Source organism: Lissotriton vulgaris, chromosome 4_1 (genome assembly GCF_964263255.1).
Source record: "Lissotriton vulgaris chromosome 4_1, aLisVul1.2, whole genome shotgun sequence".
Lineage (NCBI taxonomy): Eukaryota > Metazoa > Chordata > Amphibia > Caudata > Salamandridae > Lissotriton > Lissotriton vulgaris.
Genome location: NC_141691.1, coordinates 2,066,875,544 through 2,066,895,109, shown reverse-complemented (window position 1 = coordinate 2,066,895,109; position 19,566 = coordinate 2,066,875,544). Strand labels below are relative to the sequence as shown.

The 19,566-nt window shown below is 44.2% G+C and overlaps 2 protein-coding genes and 1 pseudogene across 2 annotated transcripts; 1 reads left to right on the top strand and 2 right to left on the bottom strand.

The window, feature by feature from the left end:
- Nucleotides 1-3,305: 3,305 nt before the first annotated feature.
- LOC147725009 (endogenous retrovirus group PABLB member 1 Env polyprotein-like) lies at nucleotides 3,306-11,756 on the top strand (annotated as a pseudogene).
- Nucleotides 11,757-13,174: 1,418 nt separating this feature from the next.
- Nucleotides 13,175-14,107, bottom strand: LOC147725008 (uncharacterized). The gene has a single exon (XM_086966479.1). The coding sequence runs from the start codon at nucleotides 14,105-14,107 to the stop codon at nucleotides 13,175-13,177; it is 933 nt and encodes a 310-aa protein (XP_086822605.1).
- Nucleotides 14,108-15,964: 1,857 nt separating this feature from the next.
- On the bottom strand, nucleotides 15,965-18,880 carry LOC147725007 (uncharacterized). The gene has a single exon (XM_086966474.1). The coding sequence runs from the start codon at nucleotides 18,878-18,880 to the stop codon at nucleotides 15,965-15,967; it is 2,916 nt and encodes a 971-aa protein (XP_086822600.1).
- Between the last annotated feature and the right edge of the window lie 686 nt (nucleotides 18,881-19,566).

Genomic DNA, 19,566 nt, shown 5'->3' with positions numbered 1-19,566 from the left:
TTAAAACGAACTGATCCCTCTCAGCCACCTGTGTACAGATTTGTGATTGATCTCAGAGAGGTGAATAAAATAGTTGTGCCACAATTTCCAGTTGTCCCCGACATTACTACATTATTGACTATGATTCCAGCTTCTGCCTCTTGGTTTTCTGTGATTGACCTGAAGAATGCTTTCTTCAGCATCCCGATTGCTGAGGAGAGCAGGGATATTTTTTCCTTCAGTTTAGGAGGTCGCAGCTTCCGCTTTAAACGCGCTCCCCAGGGCTACTGTGAAAGTCCATCAATATATAGTCAAGCTCTAAAAACACAGCTTGATACGATTGTTTTACCTGAAGGTGCCACTCTTGTACAGTACGTCGATGATTTGTTTATTGCTGCAGATACTGAGGAAATTTGTAAGAAAGCAACGATATCATTGTTGTGCCATCTGTGTGATTTACATCACAAGGTGTCACTTTCCAAACTGCAATATTGCCGACAAGAAGTGACCTACTTAGGTCACCTCTTATCGAAGGAGGGAAGGAAACTGACCCCAGAAAGAATACAGGCAATAGCGAAATTCAGTGTGCCAAAAACGCAGAGAGAAGTGCGTGCTTTCTTGGGCATTACATTGTACTGTAGACAGTGGATTCCAAATTTTTCGTTATTGGCCAAACCTTTGGTGGCATTAACGTGTAAAGACACACCCAATCCTATTCCTTGGTCTGAAGAGTGTCAGAAAAGTTTTTCTGAATTACGCACAGCATTATGTTCGGCTCCTGTGTTAGGTACCCCCAACTACAGTAAACCCTTTACATTATATGTCCATGAAAAGGAAGGTTGCGCATTGTCAGTTCTGACTCAGTTATTTGGGGACAAACAGCGTCCATGTGCATATTTTTCGTCGACTTTGGATCCAGTGGCTAGAGCGTTGCCAAGTTGTTTAAGAGCCACAGCGGCAGCAGCTGTTTCTATTCGACAGTCTGCTGGTCTAGTAATAGATAATACACTAGTCGTGATGGTCCCACATGCAGTAGACACGTTGTTAAATAGAACCAAGACACAGCACTTAACTAGTGCTCGATTGTCGGGTTACGAATTAACATTGTTAGCCAGTCATGTGCACATAAAACGGTGCAACACTCTGAACCTAGCTACATTGTTGCCAATTGTAGAGGAATTAGATGCTTCAGAACAGCATGATTGTTTCCTTAGAACAGAGGAAGAAACGAAAGGGAGAATAGATCTCCTGGACACTCCTCTTGCTGAATGTGATGGTACATTATGGGTGGATGGTTCATGCTTCAAGCTCCCGAATGGTGACACGACTGCAGCATATGCTGTTACGACTTTGCATACAATTGTTGAAGCTGCACGTGTCCCACATAATTCAGCTCAGGCAGCAGAATTAATTGGACTTACAAGAGCATGCGTGTTGTCAAAAGGAATAAAAGTGACTGTCTATACCGACAGTCAGTATGCATTTGGTGTGGCTCATAGTTTTGGAAGATTGTGGAGAGAACGTGGGTTCCTGACTTTGCATGGAGCTAAGATTCAGCATGGTCAGTTGGTAAATGAGCTTCTTGAATCACTGACCTTACCCCTGCAAGTGGCGGTTGTGAAATGTAGTGCTCACAAGAAGGTGAATGATGATGTTGGTCGTGGAAATGCATTTGCTGACGAAATCGCGAAAGAGACTGCAAGGAATGTGATGAGCTGAATGTATGTTGCAGGCCCTGCAAGATGGACTGGTGATGTTGGAATGTGTGAAGACACGATAGAAAGTGTGAAGTCCATTCAAGCTGAGGCCACAGAGAAAGAGTTGAGCACGTGGAGAGAAAGTACGGGTAGAATGGATGCAAACGGTTGTTGGGTGGAATTGTCAGAGCATCAGAGATGGTTGTTACCCATTGCATATGTGCTTGCAGTGGTTACAATGGCTCATGGAATGGCTCATATCAGCGTAAAAGGGATTTGCGAGTTGTTGGCTCCAGTATGGCAAAATTCAGGAATTCCCAAGTGTGCAGAGAATGTCGTCAAGAATTGCATGGTATGTCTGAAACACAATCCTGGTAGGGGAACCCCAACTCCAGCTGGTCATTTTGCACCTCCTACGTATCCGCTCAAGGTTTTGCAGTTAGATTTCATTCACATGGAGAGGTGCAACAATTTAAAATATGTACTCGTTGTTGTTTGTGCCTTCTCAAGATGGGTAGAAGCCTATCCCCTAAAAGACAACACTGCCTTATCCACAGCAAAAGCCCTTGTGAAAGAGTACTTCCCCAGGTTTGGAATGCCTAGAATGGTCTGGTCTGATAATGGAAGTGAATTTGTGGGTCGTGTGATGAAGAGAGTGTGTGAAGGGCTAGGTATTCGGCAGAAGTTCCATGCTGCAAATCACCCCCAATCAGCTGGATTAGTAGAATGCTACAACGGCACTTTAAAACTTAAACTGGCCAAAATCCAAGCGAGCACAGGTCTTAAATGGCCTGATGCTCTACCCCTAGCACTCCTGTCCACCAGAATGACTGTGCATTCACGAGTGAAACAGCCCCTATGAAATCATTTTCGGCCGTCCGGCCAACATATGGGGAGTGCCTAGACCCACCAAGTTCAGTGAACTCGAACACCCTGTTTTGCTTGATTATCTGTATGAATTGACGGCTAAATTGCGTGTTTTGCATCAACAGGTTCACGACACCCTGCCTTCGGTCTCTGAGACTCCAGGTCACTCCATCGACCCTGGCTCCTTGTTAAAAACTTCCAGAGAACTAAGAACGACCAGCCCAGGTGGACCGGACTGCACCTCGTCCTTCTTTCCACAAGATCGGCTGTTCGAGTCGAAGGGAAGGCCAACTGGATCCATGGGGTCCACTGCAGAAGAATCCCTTCACCTCTGCCATATGACCAGTGGGCCCAGAAGGGTGTTGCTGACCCAGAACCTAAAACCGTGCCACGTGTCATCTCTTTCAATGTTGCACATGTAAACTCTTGTTCCAGGATCAGACAGTACCCGGAAGAGAACGTTACAATTTGAGACCGAGACCTATGAACAAATAAAAGATATTTCTTTTTCCTTCCAAGTACTATTTTTTTAAGTGCAGCTCTCCCATCTGAAGAAAACTTGCTTATTTTTGTTTTTCGAACCACCATCCGGGTTCCGCTGCTAGGGCCGTGATTGCTTAAAGTCTTTGGGGTGCAGCTGACGACGTTAGGTCGGCAGTTCTGGTTGGTCTAAGGGAGTTGCCCTGGACTGACAGAGGCATTTCTTAGCAGAATCAACCTGCCGTCGCGGGCAGCACTTTAGAGAGGATGGAGTTTTCCGAGATGGAGAGACCTGCCAAACCAACGAACTTTAAACGCAAATTATGTAATGTGATGACAAAGAAAAGCTTTTTAATATTGTGCATTTGTATGTTATTCAGTATGATGATATTTTTAATAAGTTACGTTCTATTCTCTTTCCGTGTAACTTTTGCACCCACTGCACCACCCATCCCTCCTCCTACTGTTTCCTCTCATTCTTTCCACCCTCTTCCTGACCATGAATCCAATAGGAGATTGGAGTTCATTAATAACTCCTTCGTTCAGCTGTTGCACCAACATCAACTCGTAATGAACACGACTAACTGTTGGGTGTGTGGTCTCATGCCTCACACAACGGATAAAGGTATCCCTTATCTGGTCCTGCCATTTAGCCACAATGGTTCTGTGTGGGCATACAGAACAATGTTCATATACGCACATGAAGTCTACCCCCTACGTTCTGTAACAGACAATCCTAAAAATAGTGCTCTAGTTAAGGGTATAGTAGACATGATTAAGGAAGGTATTTCTTATGAGACTATCCCGAGAGATGAGACACCAGTGTACATAGGATGGAACATAACCGGATATGGAGCTACTCTGAGTGAGAAACAGCAAGCTAAGAGATCTTCCCCGATTTGGATTGTACCCCATCAGGGTCATCTGTGTCTGCAAGGTAATGGCACGAATCCCAGAGCTCAGTTAGGGAAGAGTATCTGCACTAAAACGTATGTTTTTGCAGCCCAGACTTCCCCTTCGTTTTTAGCAGCTAAGGGTACCTATTTCATCTGCCATGATAGAGCCTATACATGGTTGCCCCTTGACTTTTCGGGCTCATGTTTTGTTTCATTTCTGTTGCCCCCCACCTACACAGCAGCGGCAGATTACCACAGGACAAGGATAGTTAGAGGCGTCTTGAGTGAAGAAGACACTGCAGGTCAAGAATTTGGGGACTTTGCAAAGGGTTTTCTGCCGTTCTGGGGATCCATGGCTAACAGCAGGAACATAAGGTAATCGACAAGGGTAGTTGAGTCCACCGTGATTGAAACTGCTGGTGCCCTTAGTAACTTGACTGCTGAGCTCCAGTCGGATCGACTTATGACCCTTCAGAACCGGGTCGCGTTAGATGTCATACTTGCAGACCGAGGTGGGGTATGCAGATTGATCCAATCGAGTTGCTGTGTTTTCATCCCAGATAAGGCTCCAACGGTGTACCAGGCCATCTCCAAACCACATAAGATTTCCGAATCTATTCATGTGGATAAAGGAGATTGTGCATTAATGGGATGGTTCTGGGAACTGATATCCGCCTGGGGATGAAAAATTCTGATGGTCATTGGGACAGTCTTAGCCATTCTTTTTCTGTTCTGTCTATGCGTGCAGTGTGCTCCTGCAATATGTGGCCTCGGTGTCACATCATGTGTAAGGAAACCTGTATCAAGAGACGAACTTAGTACTAGAATGATGTTACAGCAACATCTCAATGACTTTAGGAATATAGATCTGGACTCAGATTAGCATGAGGATAGATTAATTGCCTATGTAAGGGCAAAAGGAGGGTTTGTGGTTCTGAAAATTCTGGACTTATGTAATTATTCTGGACTCGAGAATAAAAACTTCATCATAACATGACGAATTTAGTATCAAAAGACAGAGAATGGCGAGTACACCATGTACAAGCATTTTCAGCGTATTCGAGTGACGATTTCACCTCGAAATCGCCATTATCGTTCAGAACCCTTGGCTTCCATTTTATGTATGGCAGCCATTTTGCTAGTTGCCCTTTACATAGGCCTATAATCCAGCTGAATTCGATCCCAAAAGGACACGTACACCTTAATCGACTTTCCTATGACCTGTGCAAGTTGGAACCATTGCCCCAGGCCGAACTCGTTAGGTCAGTTCCCCTCCCAGTGGCCGAACAAGATAGCATCAAAGCTCAACAAGCCATAAAACCATTTCAGCGCACACACCTGCCGTATCTTGCTCGCATCTGTCTCTACTCTCTTTGCCTCACTTGCTTTATGGTGGGGAGGTGCCCGTTTTTATTGGGGGTCCACCGATATCTGATGAAATGTTGGGCCTTGCCGGGTGATTTGTTGTAGGCAGCACGAAGTGAAATATGGACATGTCATCATGACTCTTCTTTTTCTTTGTATTGAAAATATGTCAATGATCTACTGTAAAACCAAGAATGTTTGCCTGAAGCTTAAAATTCTGTATAAGAAGAGAAGCCTGACATTTTATAAATTCGAGCAGTCTCCTGAGAATATACTTCCCGTGTGTTGTACTTCTAGGACACTTGTTACCTTGGTTGCAGCCAATAAAATCGATCCTTGACTTCACCTAGAAGACTCTGAGTTTCTGTGGTCTGAATCAGGAAGGACTCGAGGTCTCTGGGTGTACCCTGAAACCGCTGGGTTGCCGGTTCTGTGCCGGTTCTTAAAAACCCAGTACCTCAATGACTCAGTGTATGAATCACGTGAGTGTTTTGTAGTCCTTGTCGTAACTGAACTACTTGTTCCCAAAGCAACTTATGCTTGATTGTGGCACCTTTTGCATCTTTGAAACCGTTTTGAATCCAGTTCTGCAAGTACTCATTGTAAGATTGAATACAGTATTACGAATCGCACACTATAAGTGTGGGGAATTCACAATCAGTATTTTCAAGCGCCATCTTGAATGTTTGTAGTTCAGCTTGCTGAGCTGTACAATGTCCTAGAGATTGTGTTTTAGTGACAATAGGTCGGAATTTACCATCTCGCCAACGACCTTTAACGATCGCGCGTGCAGCACTTGTTTACCCCTTGTTTACCCCCTGTAGCGGGCTGTGCTGAACCGTTAGTATAAATTATACATTCATACTTCTCTAGAGGCAGACTTTCAATAGGCAGAGGACATATTGTTCATATTGTAGAAATTCTTGTGTTTTCAGATATGGGTCAAAAACGTATTCAACGTCTGTTGCAGCAAGAGAATTAACCCATTGTATCCATCTTGGATGTAATGCTTTAGCATTAGGAATGCTTGCTTTTGTTACTGCCTCTAAGGCAGGTACAGGTGTAATGACCATATTGTGCTTACCCTGTGTGAGGGCTCTCTCTTTTGCTATTGCAGTTTGAACAGCTGCCAGAATTTTTTCTGTAGAAGTGAATTTCATTTCTGCTTGTGTGTACAAGTGTGATTTGTAAGCTATTGGTACTTTTTCTCCCTCGTTAAATGTTAAGTACGTGAATCCGCATCATCCTGAAATGATTCAGATCACTAAATTGCGTACGTTTACGCAAGTTTGTAAATGTTTTGTTGTTAACATGTCTGTTTGGACCGAACACAAAATTTCTGTGTTTGTGTCCAATTAAGTGTTTTAAAATCAGGTTTGATTAATTCGTAGAGAGGTTTAACCCTTTCTGCGTAATTTAGAATGTATGTTCTTCCGAAGTTCAGGAAACCTAGAATCGACTACGTTTTTCAGTGTTTTTGGAGGTTTGAGCAGCGCACACTTTTCTAAAAAGTTGGCTGCCAGGCTTTTGCCTTCACTTGATAGCTCATATCCCAGAAAAGGGACATTGAGGTGGGCAATCTTCGATTTCCTAAAATTTAATTTGTACCCTTCAGAGGCGAAGACCCGTATAATGATGTTCACCTTGTTCAAGTGCCTATCCAAGTCATCGTCTGTTTGATAGATGTCATCTACATATGACAAAGCTTCGTCCTCATACGTTTGTAGTAATTTGGTTACCCTAGCTGAAAATATCCCAGGACTATTCTTGAATTCCTGAGGGAGACGACAGAAGTGACGCTGTGTCCCCATAATTGAGAAAGCGGTCAAGTACCTGCTTTCATGTGCAATGTTTTGACAGAAGAAACCGTTAGAAATATCTAAAGTGGTTTTGTACTTTTTACGCACAATATTATTCATTAATGCTGCACTGTGTACATTTTTTACTGAAAAAGTGTGCAACAGGAGATTAGATGTCTGTAATCCAATACTAGACGCTATGTATTGTCGGGTTTGGAGACAGGAAACAAAGGATTGTTCATTGACGAGGTGCATGTTTCAATCACCCCTTGGTATTCAAGTTGATCTAAGATCTCCCTGACCTGTTTATTTAGATTCTTGCTTAACTGGATACTGCCTTTGTGCAGTTGGATGAGTTTTCATATAGATTTTATGGCGAGGAGAATCCTCATCCCATCCTACATGATTTTTGTATAATGCAGGAGCCTGGGCTACTGCCCATTTACTGGCATATGTATATTTTAAATGAATTGGAATGTGGTTGGAGAAGGCTGGCATAATGATGTCTTCGCCATGTGGGCACTCTCTGACAAATTCTGGTGGCCAGTCTTGTTCAGCGAGAAGAATGTCATAACCCTGAGAAAGTTGCTCCCAAAAGAGTGCTCTTATTTTTCTTGTTATATCTCCCTCCATCCGGAGTGTTACTTCATAAAATTTAGGTGGATTACTAGCCCTAGTATCTTCAGTTTCAACTTGAATGTATTCATTCAAGTCCACTGTCTCCAGATAATCCTTCAAATTCTTGCGAGCTATGGTGACTTCTGCTGTGCTGTCCAACATTGTCTGAGCCCAGTCCCTGTTCTTGAATTGTGTCCTCAAGATCCTCAGCTTGTCTGATTTTTAGACTTGCTACCTTCTTTTTGGTGAATTAAGTTTTCTTGCTTTTCTGAACGTGTTGATCGTCTTTGGACTTCACGCGTCCTTCCTTGTGTTCGGACCGTCCTCTTCTTTTGGATTTCTGTGACGAAGTCTGAAAGGTACGAGAGAAACGTGTATCAGTTTCTTAATATCTATCTGTTTTTCTCAAATTATCCCTATTCCTGAGGTTGTACCTCCTTTCAGAGGACTCCTTTTGAGGAGACCAACCCCTGGATTGAGAACGCTTCTCTATAGAAGTTTGTCTAGTGTTCTCCCACTTCTTTTGAGGAAGAGTAGGAGTGTTTTAATAAAGACCTTTTCAGGACTTTCAGTCAGTTGGTGTTTAACTGGTTTACCACCCAAACTGTCTCTTCCTAATTCGTCATAGGATTTTTCAATTATTCTGGCTCGTTCTTGAGGTTGCTCAGTTACATCGAATTCCCTTAATTTCTGGCGGATCGCCACGGATGCTGCTTCACCTTTACTATTAGCTAATGTTTTTGTTGAGACCTGTTTGAAATCTTTCATTAATTTCATACCCAGGGTTAAAGCAAGCTCTGCCCTTTATTCATTTTGAATCTGTATCAGGACGTCTGGTATAACCGCCATAAACGGAACACCATGTGTTTTGGTGTAGATTGCAGCAAAGACTGTATCCCAAGTGTTGCAGTCCTCCAGATGTGGTTCAATCCCCATTGGTAAACAGATTGTTAGAATTCTGTGCTTTTCATGAGGGGTAGTATCAGGAAATACTGCTTCAATTTGAGTAATTTTTTGAGCTATCCAGAATGGAATGTGTTCCCGTTTTGCGGGTAATTTACCAATGACTGAATGTAGAGTCTGGGGTGTAATTTTATTTGTGTTCCCCTGATAAGGGGCTTGTTGTGGAATCCTAATTGCCGGTTGGACTGTTAGTGTCCGCATGACATATTGGACCAATTGTCTATAGATTTTAATTAGCTCTTTGAGTTGAACTAATAGTTCCGCATCTGACATTTCATTAATTTCAGGATGTGGTGTATAGCTGGCTAAGACCGGCCATGTTGCTCCTGGTCTACCTAGTGGACCAAGCCTGGTAATGTGATTTATATGTTTTAGGGAGCCTTTAAACCAGAGCGCATGCTCTTGGTATGTTAGTGGAATTTCGATATCCTCAAAAGGGATGTAGTCCGCTGGTGGATCATCTTGTAGAAGTGAAACATTTTTGTTACTGGATTTGCTTCAGGGAAGACTATCCATGAATAGAATACCTCTGTCTGGTGATACTCTGGTGCCTCTATCACAAAAACGACCCTACCACCTCTTGCTGATAGGCCATTTCTTATAAGTTTTATAGTGATGGCTTTCCTTACATTTTCTGGAATGCTTATCGCATCCTCGTCGGCTTCATTAAAGCCTGTTGTGTTAAAAGATGCAACAACTGGATCAATCGCAGCTCCACCCCTCTCGGTGTTATTGCCGTCCGGCATTTTGTTGACTGGAAGTTCGCAGAGCAAGTTTCAAGGAAACACAGATAAGGTGATCAATATTTTGGAAAACTGAATCCTTCAACGTTGAACAAACCAAAAACTAATACATTGTATATAAATAAATAATACCTGATCTAGGTTTGTCTGGATATAGCAATAACAGATAGCTCAATAAATAAGAGTCAAGATTCGAGGTAGTAGGAGTTTTGCAGGTTTATTACAGCATAAAGGACAGGAACAGGACAGCCTGCATAGGAATAGGATGGCAGGGCCCGGCAGCTGCCGGGGCTGGATCTGGGATGAGCGCGCTCGCATTTAATAACAATACACACGCATATATAGTAAAACAGTTGCATTACAGTACATATGATAGGCGGAGCAGTGGGTGGAGCAAAGGGTGTGACGCGTAGCAGTCGCGAAAGATAAGGGTGAAAGTAGGTGTAACAGGGCGTATACATAGACATGTGATGCAAACGTAACAGAATATGTCATGAATGGGGCGGAAACAATGGAGGGGGCTACCTAAGGAGCCGGGACCTCTAACCTGGTGGTGCGCGCAAACTGGCAATGACGTGTTACTAGGAGAAGCTGGGGCTATGAACTCTGTGCTAGGAGTAGAGACTGAAGTCTGGAGAGTCAGGGCGACATGTACCTAAGCAGTATCTAGTATCTGATGTTTAGAGAACATGTTGATATAAACTAGAAGTCAAGAGGGGAAAGGCTAACAGACACTAAGACTGGAGCATGCATTATTCTACATGTAGTGCGTGATGAAGAATATTAAATGACCATTAATACAGTATTTCTCTTACATGGAGCCGTAAAGGCTAGACAATGATGGAAACTATTGATGCGATTCAGTAGCTTTAGGAATGCAGAGAAGGAGGGCTGGACTGATAACTAGAACTCTTGGCAGACTCGTAGGCAGAGCCAGGCTGAACCGGGCACTGTGAGGCAGGAAGTAAGTGAAGGGTCAGGGATACAGGTGGGGGCCGCATCGCTCCTTAGCGAGGGCTCAGGAGACAGAGGCTGAATCGGGTGTCCAGGCCCTTTTGAGGCCTGGAAACGGGGACTTTACAATGCAATAGCGTGCACACTGAGAAACGTGGCAACATAACTTTACATAGGCCTGATATTCGTAGTATTCACGAGAACTGGAAATTGGCATACTAGAGGTGGACACAACTGTAATTGCGTCTTTAATCGGACATGGGGAATAACATATGCATATTAATCATGCACACATGACATATGATGGAGGACGCGTAGGGACACAGAACATGGCAAAATTTACTTTTCCACATTCCCTCCTTGTCACTACGTTTCCATCAGGAGACATCAATATTCATGATACCATCTATCATTTCATACAGTATCATTTGCTCGTCTCGAATTTTCTTGGAACGGGTTTTAGAACGGGACTTGGGACTAGGAATACAAGAGGTAGCACAAATGCCACAAATCGCAGGGCCACATTGTATACAGAGGCAGCAGCTAAATATGATCGCTACTGCAATACCTAGAAAGGACAAGACTTTCCATCCCCAAGCGGAAATTATATTCCAGAACCAACCGGACCATGTCCAGGTGCCATGTCCAGGTGCCTGGATTCTGGTGTAACATATGGGCAATTTTATGGAGTCTGGTTATAGCTGAATAAACAGACGGCGCGTTATTTGGAATGAAAATGCAGCAACTAGATCCGATGACTCTACATGCCCCGCCCCTATCGGCCAGTATGACGTCAAGGACGAGACGATTCTGCAAAACGACAATTCTCATAAAGGATTGCTCTTCAGTCAAGTTACCTAGAGCAGAGGTAGTCTCAATCACTACTGCTTCGAGGGTTCTGGTTAACCTACGGATTAGTTTACTATTCACTACAGTACCTAAGTAGGGGAAAACACCTTTATTGATATCTATGTATTGTTCTAGAGCAGTTTCAGTATAATCGACAATCGGGAGGTCTCTCTTGTGTCTAGTATGTACTAGGTGGGAATTCCTATGGTAGTCAGGTGGGGCTAGGAAAACTGGTGGCAGTAGAAATGCAATGTAACAGGTTCCCTCCCAATCGAGGGGCAGACGAACATATGCGGTTTGACCACAAATAAAATAAGAATGACGTGAAGCTTTGAAAATAGATTTCCCACTGTCACTATACTTGACAATAGTAGTACAACCACTATGTCCTACATGTACGGAACCATTATTTCGGACACATAATTCGCCTTTGACTGGTAGTACTGAAATAGCAGGTAAGTCTGGAGTAGAATCAGACTGAACATTCAGGACCATGAAATTCGAAGAATAATTACCTAAATTATAAACTTCATTCTCTAGATCTAACCCGGTTCTGTGGGGAAGACCTTGCTTGTCTGGAAAACATGTACTGTTTAGAAAAGACATATCTGTTGAGGATGACGTTAACGTGGACCATGCTCCACACGAACCATTATGTGAAAAAGGATAAGGAAAGAGTGGCAGAACTCCCTTCGGTGTCTGGAAAGGGGGGAGTCGACCACATACCCAACAATTAGTGGCATTGCTGGTCTGGTGTGAATGATGTAACATGCGGATAAAAGTATTATTACGCATAGCGAGGCGGTAAGAGAGTTCATGAGGAGGCAGATCACTAAACGTGTGCTCTACTGTAACATTAGAAGACTTATTTACATGAGAAACTGGAAAATACAGATAAAATGCATAACTGGTGCAGGAAATCATAATGCTGAGAAACAAAACGAAACTTAGAAAAACGATACATCGGATTGAGTTTTGACTAACTCTCTCACTATGGGGGTCTATTTTATACATGTCAGAAACAGTCTAACCGTTTCACCTAGGGGAGGACTTAGACAATCAAACTGGCTGACTTATTTTACTAGACCGGAGTTTCAGTTTATACTCCTGCTGCGGAGTTTTCTCTAACAGGGAGGGTGCAGTATCAGTGTCTTTTGCGGGACAGTCCTTGAAAACAATATTTTGGCAGTCTTTCAAATCCTGGGAAATGTTCTTTGAAACTGGTTTCAATCCATAAAACTTCTTGATGTGCGAAAGATGCACCCAGCCTTTGCGTCCCTCCAACTTCACGGCTGTACGGGTGGCGAGGAGGACCTGTCGGGGCTCCTTCCAGCGAGGCTCCAGCGGACTTGATCGATCAAAATTGCGCACTAGGACCATGGATCCGGGAACGATTTCATGCGGTGCCACCTCGGTATTGTCTGGAAATGCGGCGGCAACCTGTGAACGACAAGAGTTGAGGGCAGACATCAAGGAAGCTAGGTAATCTGTCAGCATATTACTTGAAACATCGGTAATACTTCGGGGTCTAGGTGTACCCCATATATTAGGGGGGCGGCCGAAAATGACCTCATACGGGGACAGACCTGATCTGGAATGTGCGACCATGCGCATATAGAACAAAGCGACTGGCAGAGCTACTAGCCAGTCCACACCTTTCTCTTTACATACTTTGGCGATGCGGATTTTCAGGGTCTGATTATGTCTCTCTACGAGACTGCTGCTTCAGGATGGCGTACGCAATGGAACTTCCACTGGTACCCTAACAAAAGGGAAACGTGTTTCATTAGCTTGGATGAGAATGGCTGGCCGTTATCAGAATACACGACCCTAGGGAGTCCATAACGGGGGAAGAATTCACGAACCAACTGCTTGGCAGTGGTCGTGGCTGTATAATCTGGGACTGGATATGCTTCTGTCCACCTGGACAAAGCGCATACAACTACAAGAACATACTTGAAACCTCAACATCGCTCCATCTGAATATAATCCATCTGGAGGACTTCAAAAGGGTGGTCAGGAGGCTGGAATCCCCCTTGTTCCACCGGGACACTTTTACCTGGATTAAACTGACAACATATCATACAGGTACGGACTTTCTGCTTGGCTGCAGCTCGTAAATGCTTGTTGAACCAAATGTTCTGGATACTGTCTAACATAGCTTTCTCTCCTAAATGTGCTGGACTATGTGCGGTATTGATAATGACTTGAACCATAGAGTCGGGGAGAAACCATGTGGCTCTTCCCTTCGTCACCCATCCTTGATCTGTCTGGACCCCTCCTTGTTCGGACCATTTCTTGATTTCATCGGGAGTAGCATGTAACTGGATATCTATGACATCTTGAGTAGGGTCTTTAACTGTCATACATGTAGTCGGATCTGGAGTGTGTGTCATGTTAAATGGAATGTCTGGAGTCTGAGCTGTGAGCTTGGCTGTGCGATCTGCTAGATCGTTACCTTGAGAAATAATGTCAGTGACTTTCGTATGTGCCTTGCACTTCATGATAGCAATGGATGTCGGTAAATGTATTGCATCTAACAGAGCTTGAATGAGGAGACCATGCTGAATCTTGGTTCCATGAGAAGTCATGAAACCTCTCTCCTGCCAGAGCACTCCAAAGTCGTGTACGACTCCAAATGCGTAGCGTGAATCTGTGTAAACATTAACTTTCTGGTTCTTGGCGTGTATGCAGGCTTGTGTCAGAGCAACTAGCTCTGCTGCTTGAGCGGACAGAGTGTCAATACGGTGTGTCTCTACAACTTCAGTGTCAGTGGTCACTGCATACGCGGCCACTAGTTCTCCTGTACTTGTTCTCATGCATGAACCATCCACATAAAGTGTCAGGTCGGGATCTGGTAATGGAATATCTGTCAGATCTTGTCTTGGCTTTGTCATGATGTTAACTACTTCCACACAGTCGTGTGTGTCCGGACTTGAAGTAACTGATGGTAACAGTGTAGCAGGGTTCAGGATGTTGCAGCGTCTGATTTCTATGTGTGGCTGAAACAGTGTCAATTCATAACCTGTTAAACGTGCAATGGTCAAGTGCTGAGTCTGTGTTCGGTTTAAAAGAACTTCCACGGAGTGTGGAACTTGTACTGTCAAGGAATGTCCTAATACTATGGAATCACTTTGTCTGATAGCTAGTGCTGTGGCTGCAACTGACTTGAGGCATGCAGGCAGAGCCTGGGCTACAGGATCTAATGTGCTCGAAAAATAAGGACAGGGCTTGTATTGTCCTGCTTGATCTTGTGTGAGAACAGATAATGCTGTACCTTCACGTTCAGTGACGAAAAGTGTAAAAGGCTTACTGTAGTTTGGTGTAGCTAGGACTGGAGCTTGACATAGGGCTTTCTTTAACTCATTAAAACTAAGTGTATGTTCAGATGTCCAAGGGAGAACAGTCGATACGGCTGCCTCCTGTGTCGTTAACTGTATCAGTGGCTTGGCTAGAAATGCATACTGAGGAATCCATTGTCTGCAATAAGAAGTAAGGCCGATAAAAGCACGTACCTCCTTCTGGGTCTTGGGCTGAGGAAGACTCGCTATTAACTGGATACGGTCTGGTGTCAACTGCCTACCCCTCTTGGACAGTAAGTGTCCTAAGTAGACCACTTGCTGGACACAGAATTGAAGCTTTGAAGGGGACACCTTGTGCCCCATCTCGGCTAGGAAATACAGAACCGTCAGTGACGCTCGCTCGCAGTCACGTTCAGAACGGGCTGTGATCAGTAGATCATCGACATACTGGAGCAGGGCAGTGTCAGTTGGCATGTGAACATTATCAAGTTGTCTCTTAAGTGCTTGACTGTAAATACTAGGACTTTCTGTGAAACCTTGAGGAGCTCGTGTGAACTGGTAGCTCCTTCCATTTAAACAGAATCCGAAAAGAAACTGGCTGTCTGGATGAATGGGAACACTGAAAAATGCGTTCTTGAGGTCGATTACAGTAAAGAACGTGGCTTCGGAATCAATGGCTGTTAATAGGGAAGAGATATCTGGAACAACTGGGTACTGAGGAATAATACATTTATTAAGTTCTCGTAGGTCAATCACTAATCGATATACTGGGGGTGCATTTGGATCAGTACGTTTCATGACTGGAATGATCGGAGAATTGCATACATTGGAGTCAGTTTCTACAACTACTCCTTGAGCTATGAGCTCATCAATAATTTTGGATAAGGCTGCTACAGCCTCAAGTGGCAATCTGTACTGTCTGATTCGTGGTAACACTACACCTGGTTTGAGAGTCACACGATGGGGTGTGATTTGCATGTAACCTACATCAGTTGGACCTTGCGCCCATAAATGCTGCGGAACATTAGACAATCTGGGATCAAAATCTCGTAATACATAGTGACCCTTGAAGTCACGTAGGAACAATCGTATTCCCTCTGGGGAACAGCATATAACTGCACCTAACTCTTTCAGTGTCTTAATGCCTAATAAGTTTTCTGGACATGACTTTGTAAGTAACAGGTCAGTAGTACGGGACAATGGACCTACTTCTAGAGTAACTGGCTTTGATATTTCATTCACTATTGGCTTTCCTGAAAATCCAAGGGAAACATTTCTAGAGCCTGAGAGCGGAGCCCCTGGAACTTCGGCGTGACTAATTGTGGTCCTACTTGCCCCTGTGTCAATCAGAAACTTTCTATCTTTCCCTAATACTTGACTGTGAACATAGGGACCCTCTTGATCTACAGGTATCTCGATGAGAGGCAAGCCTACCTCCCTCTCTAGGCTGTTTCATGAATACGGTTGATACTCTGGATACTCGGACTGTGCATACTGGTACATCTGCTGTGTAACATGCTGTGTTGCAGCAATAGGCTGCGGTACTGTAACTGTCTGTTGTGCATTCTGTGGCTGAGGAGTCTGTGAAACTTGTTCTTGTCTAGGTGGACGTGGTCTTTCTTTAGTCTTACCGGTAGCTATGTTGTGTTTCAGAACTGCACACTCGTTTATAAAATGACCTGGCTGTTTACAATAATTGCATTTCCCTTTAACGGGAGCTGCAGGATGACTGGCTTGATTCGGACCCCTCTTCTGGCTGTCTTGTGGAACAGATTGTGCAACTAATACTTTCATTTTCGTGTCTTTCATACGTTTTCTCTCATGTTCTTGCTCTTCTCTGATTCTATTCTGGTGATATTGGAGCATCTGTAACATCTGGGACGGGGTATTAGCTTGCCAGGTACTTTCGACCTTCAAAACTCGATTTTTAATTTGTGGACTTGAATTCTCGACTAATTTAGTAACAAAGAGATGAGGGTATGACTCACTACTGGTCTTGAGGCCACTATTGATGCTAAAGCATTTCTCAAATCTAGAATAAAAATCACTAATATCTTCGTCTTGTTTCTGTTTGCAGGCTGAGATGGCATCCCAGTCTTCCTTTTTAGTTGTTAGTAATCTGGGTAAAACTTGAATCAATAATTCAGGTAATTCTTTACATTTCGCTCCAAGACCGGTACCTGGTACTCGTGCCTTGTCTTCAGCTTCTAGAACTGCCCAATCGATCTTTTTCTCTCCCACCTCCCATTCTTTTTCCTTGAGCTTTTCATACACCCCTGCGGGCAACAGAACCTTTAACATTTTAATTATATCTGGATACGTGTATTCTCCCATACGGAGCATGTCTTTTAATTCTCGGTGGAACCCTGCTGGATCTTTATCATGACAGGGAATTAATTTTTTCATCTCTAAGAGTTCCATCTTTGTGATCGGGGTGTAAACAAACACTCGTTCTAGTTCGCCACCCGTTCCTCTAACTGGGTGGACTTCTCGTAACGGATTCTGTCTCTCCATGTAAAATGGTTTACTTTCTGGGGGTGAGACATGAACAAAATGCGGGTTCAGAAACGTTCTATATTTGTGGCGCTGTTCTAGAATGACACTAATTAAATCGGTACCTAGACCTTTCCATCTATACTGGAGTAACTCGTTCAGGATATCATGTAACGGACCTGGATCAGAGTGCTGACCCTCATACAGAGTAATGAGGTGCTGGATCATATACATACCCACCAGTCGCTGCTCGGCTGGGGGCAGTTTCAGAAACATTTGTGCCACTATTTCGTCTGGAAAAGTGGTAGAATCAGTAATCCATCGGACTGCTGATCGGGCTAGTTCTTGTTCATGCATAGTACTTAACTCACTGTAACCGATTCGTGATTTCAGAATATGATCGGTAGCTTGAAATACTTGTTCTAGAGAACCTTGTTCTGGTGCTAGATGGTGAAGAGCTGACTTGTGTTCTAGGCGTAAATGGCGATCTGGAAATCTAGATTTTCCTACATACGCTATTCTGGCGGGATTCTCGTCGTCTACCTCTTCAGTATCAGAGTTACTTTCTTTCTCGCTTACTTGTGCTGCTTTACGTTGTTCGTGTAACTTTATTATTTCTTTACGGATTTTCTTGTACATACTCTCCATACCACTGATGGTCTTGTGCTTACCCTCGGCTATATTATCACTCCACCTTGTCAGGATTCTCATCTCGGCTTGATCTTTGGACGGGTAATCTTGTTCTCTTACTAAACAATTAATCAGAAACTTTAGTATCATGAGCTGGATCTCAGCTTTCCTTTGAGACATGGCTTCGCCAATGCTTTCTGGATCATCCCCTGTACGGATGAAACGATATATTCTGTCTAGATCTTCTTTCATATTCGGTAAAGTGACTAGATACTCGGTCACCTTTCTTACGCGCAATGAATATAAAACCATATTATCCTCGCCTGGGACTGGATCATAGCCGCATTCGGTAAGGGCTTTCCTTATTTCTGCAACAGACTGATGTCTGGGCGTACGCTGTGACGCTTGAGCATGTAATTCGACTGACGTTAAACGCTTGTGTGGCGGCGGGGTTCCTGGAGGACCTCCTCCTGCGGCCCCTAAACTAGAATCATCGACTGATGCTCTTCGTACTAGCGCGGCGGGAAATTGAAATGTGGGCTGAACTTGTATGGCGGGCTGAACCTGGGGGACCGTAGCAGGTACTCCGGTGTCTGGAGGAGCGGGAAGTGCCTGATTTACAGGGACTGGCGGAGCGGGAACAGGATTTGCATATTCTGGGACTGTGTCGTCCAAATAGGACGAAATGAAAATATCAGCTGCGGTCGGTTTGTGACGTAGCTTGGTCGGAACTAATGGTGGCGGATAATTACTGGATGCCTCCGGGGTCGCTTTTGGCAAGCCCTCGGCAAGAAGAGGGTACATATCCTTAATAAGGGCGGTCCTCTGTCTGTCTGACTGTTTGGTTTTAACTCGTTCACCTATCTCGATTAATTCCCTTTCTTGGGCTCGTTCTAAGGATTCTCTACTTAGTTCTGACTTTCTGATTTCTTTTTCTGTTCTTTTATGAGATTCTTTGCGCCATAACTCGATGGCATCTTTCTGTGACTGTCTGGCTTTCTTTTTCCATAATGCCTCTTCTACTCTCATGATGCACTCGGCATCCCACGTACCTGATACGGGCCATCTATACTTTTCTTCCAACTCTTTGGTATACTCTACCCATAAATCTAGATATAATATGGCACTTATGCCATGCTTCTGATACATAAAATGACCTGGACTGTCCCTGGGCGGGACGGGAACTGCTGCTTCCAGCAGACCCTTTCTAGTTTTTAACTGACGTAATTTAGAAAACAAGGGCATGACTGAGCTGTGACTGAGACACAATACGTAATTACACAATAAACACGATAATTACTTCACACTCATACCACGACATTAAAATACATGAAGAACATTTAGAATAACAGTTCGAAGATACTGCTACCTGGAATACGGAACACAGAATACATGAATTTTCTCGAGAACAGAACTGACTAGAACAGAAACTAGATGCACTGCTGAAACAGTACGAAACTCACCGGTCTCGTAAAGAGACACGTCAGGACCCGCATCCACAGAAGTGGACACTTCGTTTGTGGGTCTGTGTACCACCAACCCACGGACCAGAGTCAATTAGATTGACCCTGTCTAGATACTACCCCAGTAACGGTACTCACCGGGCAGCAAGAACGGAAGGCCTCTGACTGGACTGGACTGCTACGACGACGGACGACGAACTTCGGACTTCAGTTACAGGTGGGCCTCCGGATACCTCGGACCTTGGACTCTCGGCTTGGGCTCTGGTCGGGACTCGCCGCGTTCCTCCACCGCCTCGTCTGGATGCTGGATCGCCTCCTCCGTCTCCTCCGTGGGCCTGAGGGATACTTGAAGCAGAAATATCTGCCGGTGCACGGTATGGTTCCGTCACGGCTGCAGAGGGTCAGGGGGCCGGCGTGGCTTCACCGGCGCGTGGGGAAAGGGCAAGTCCCTATTCGGGCGCCATTATG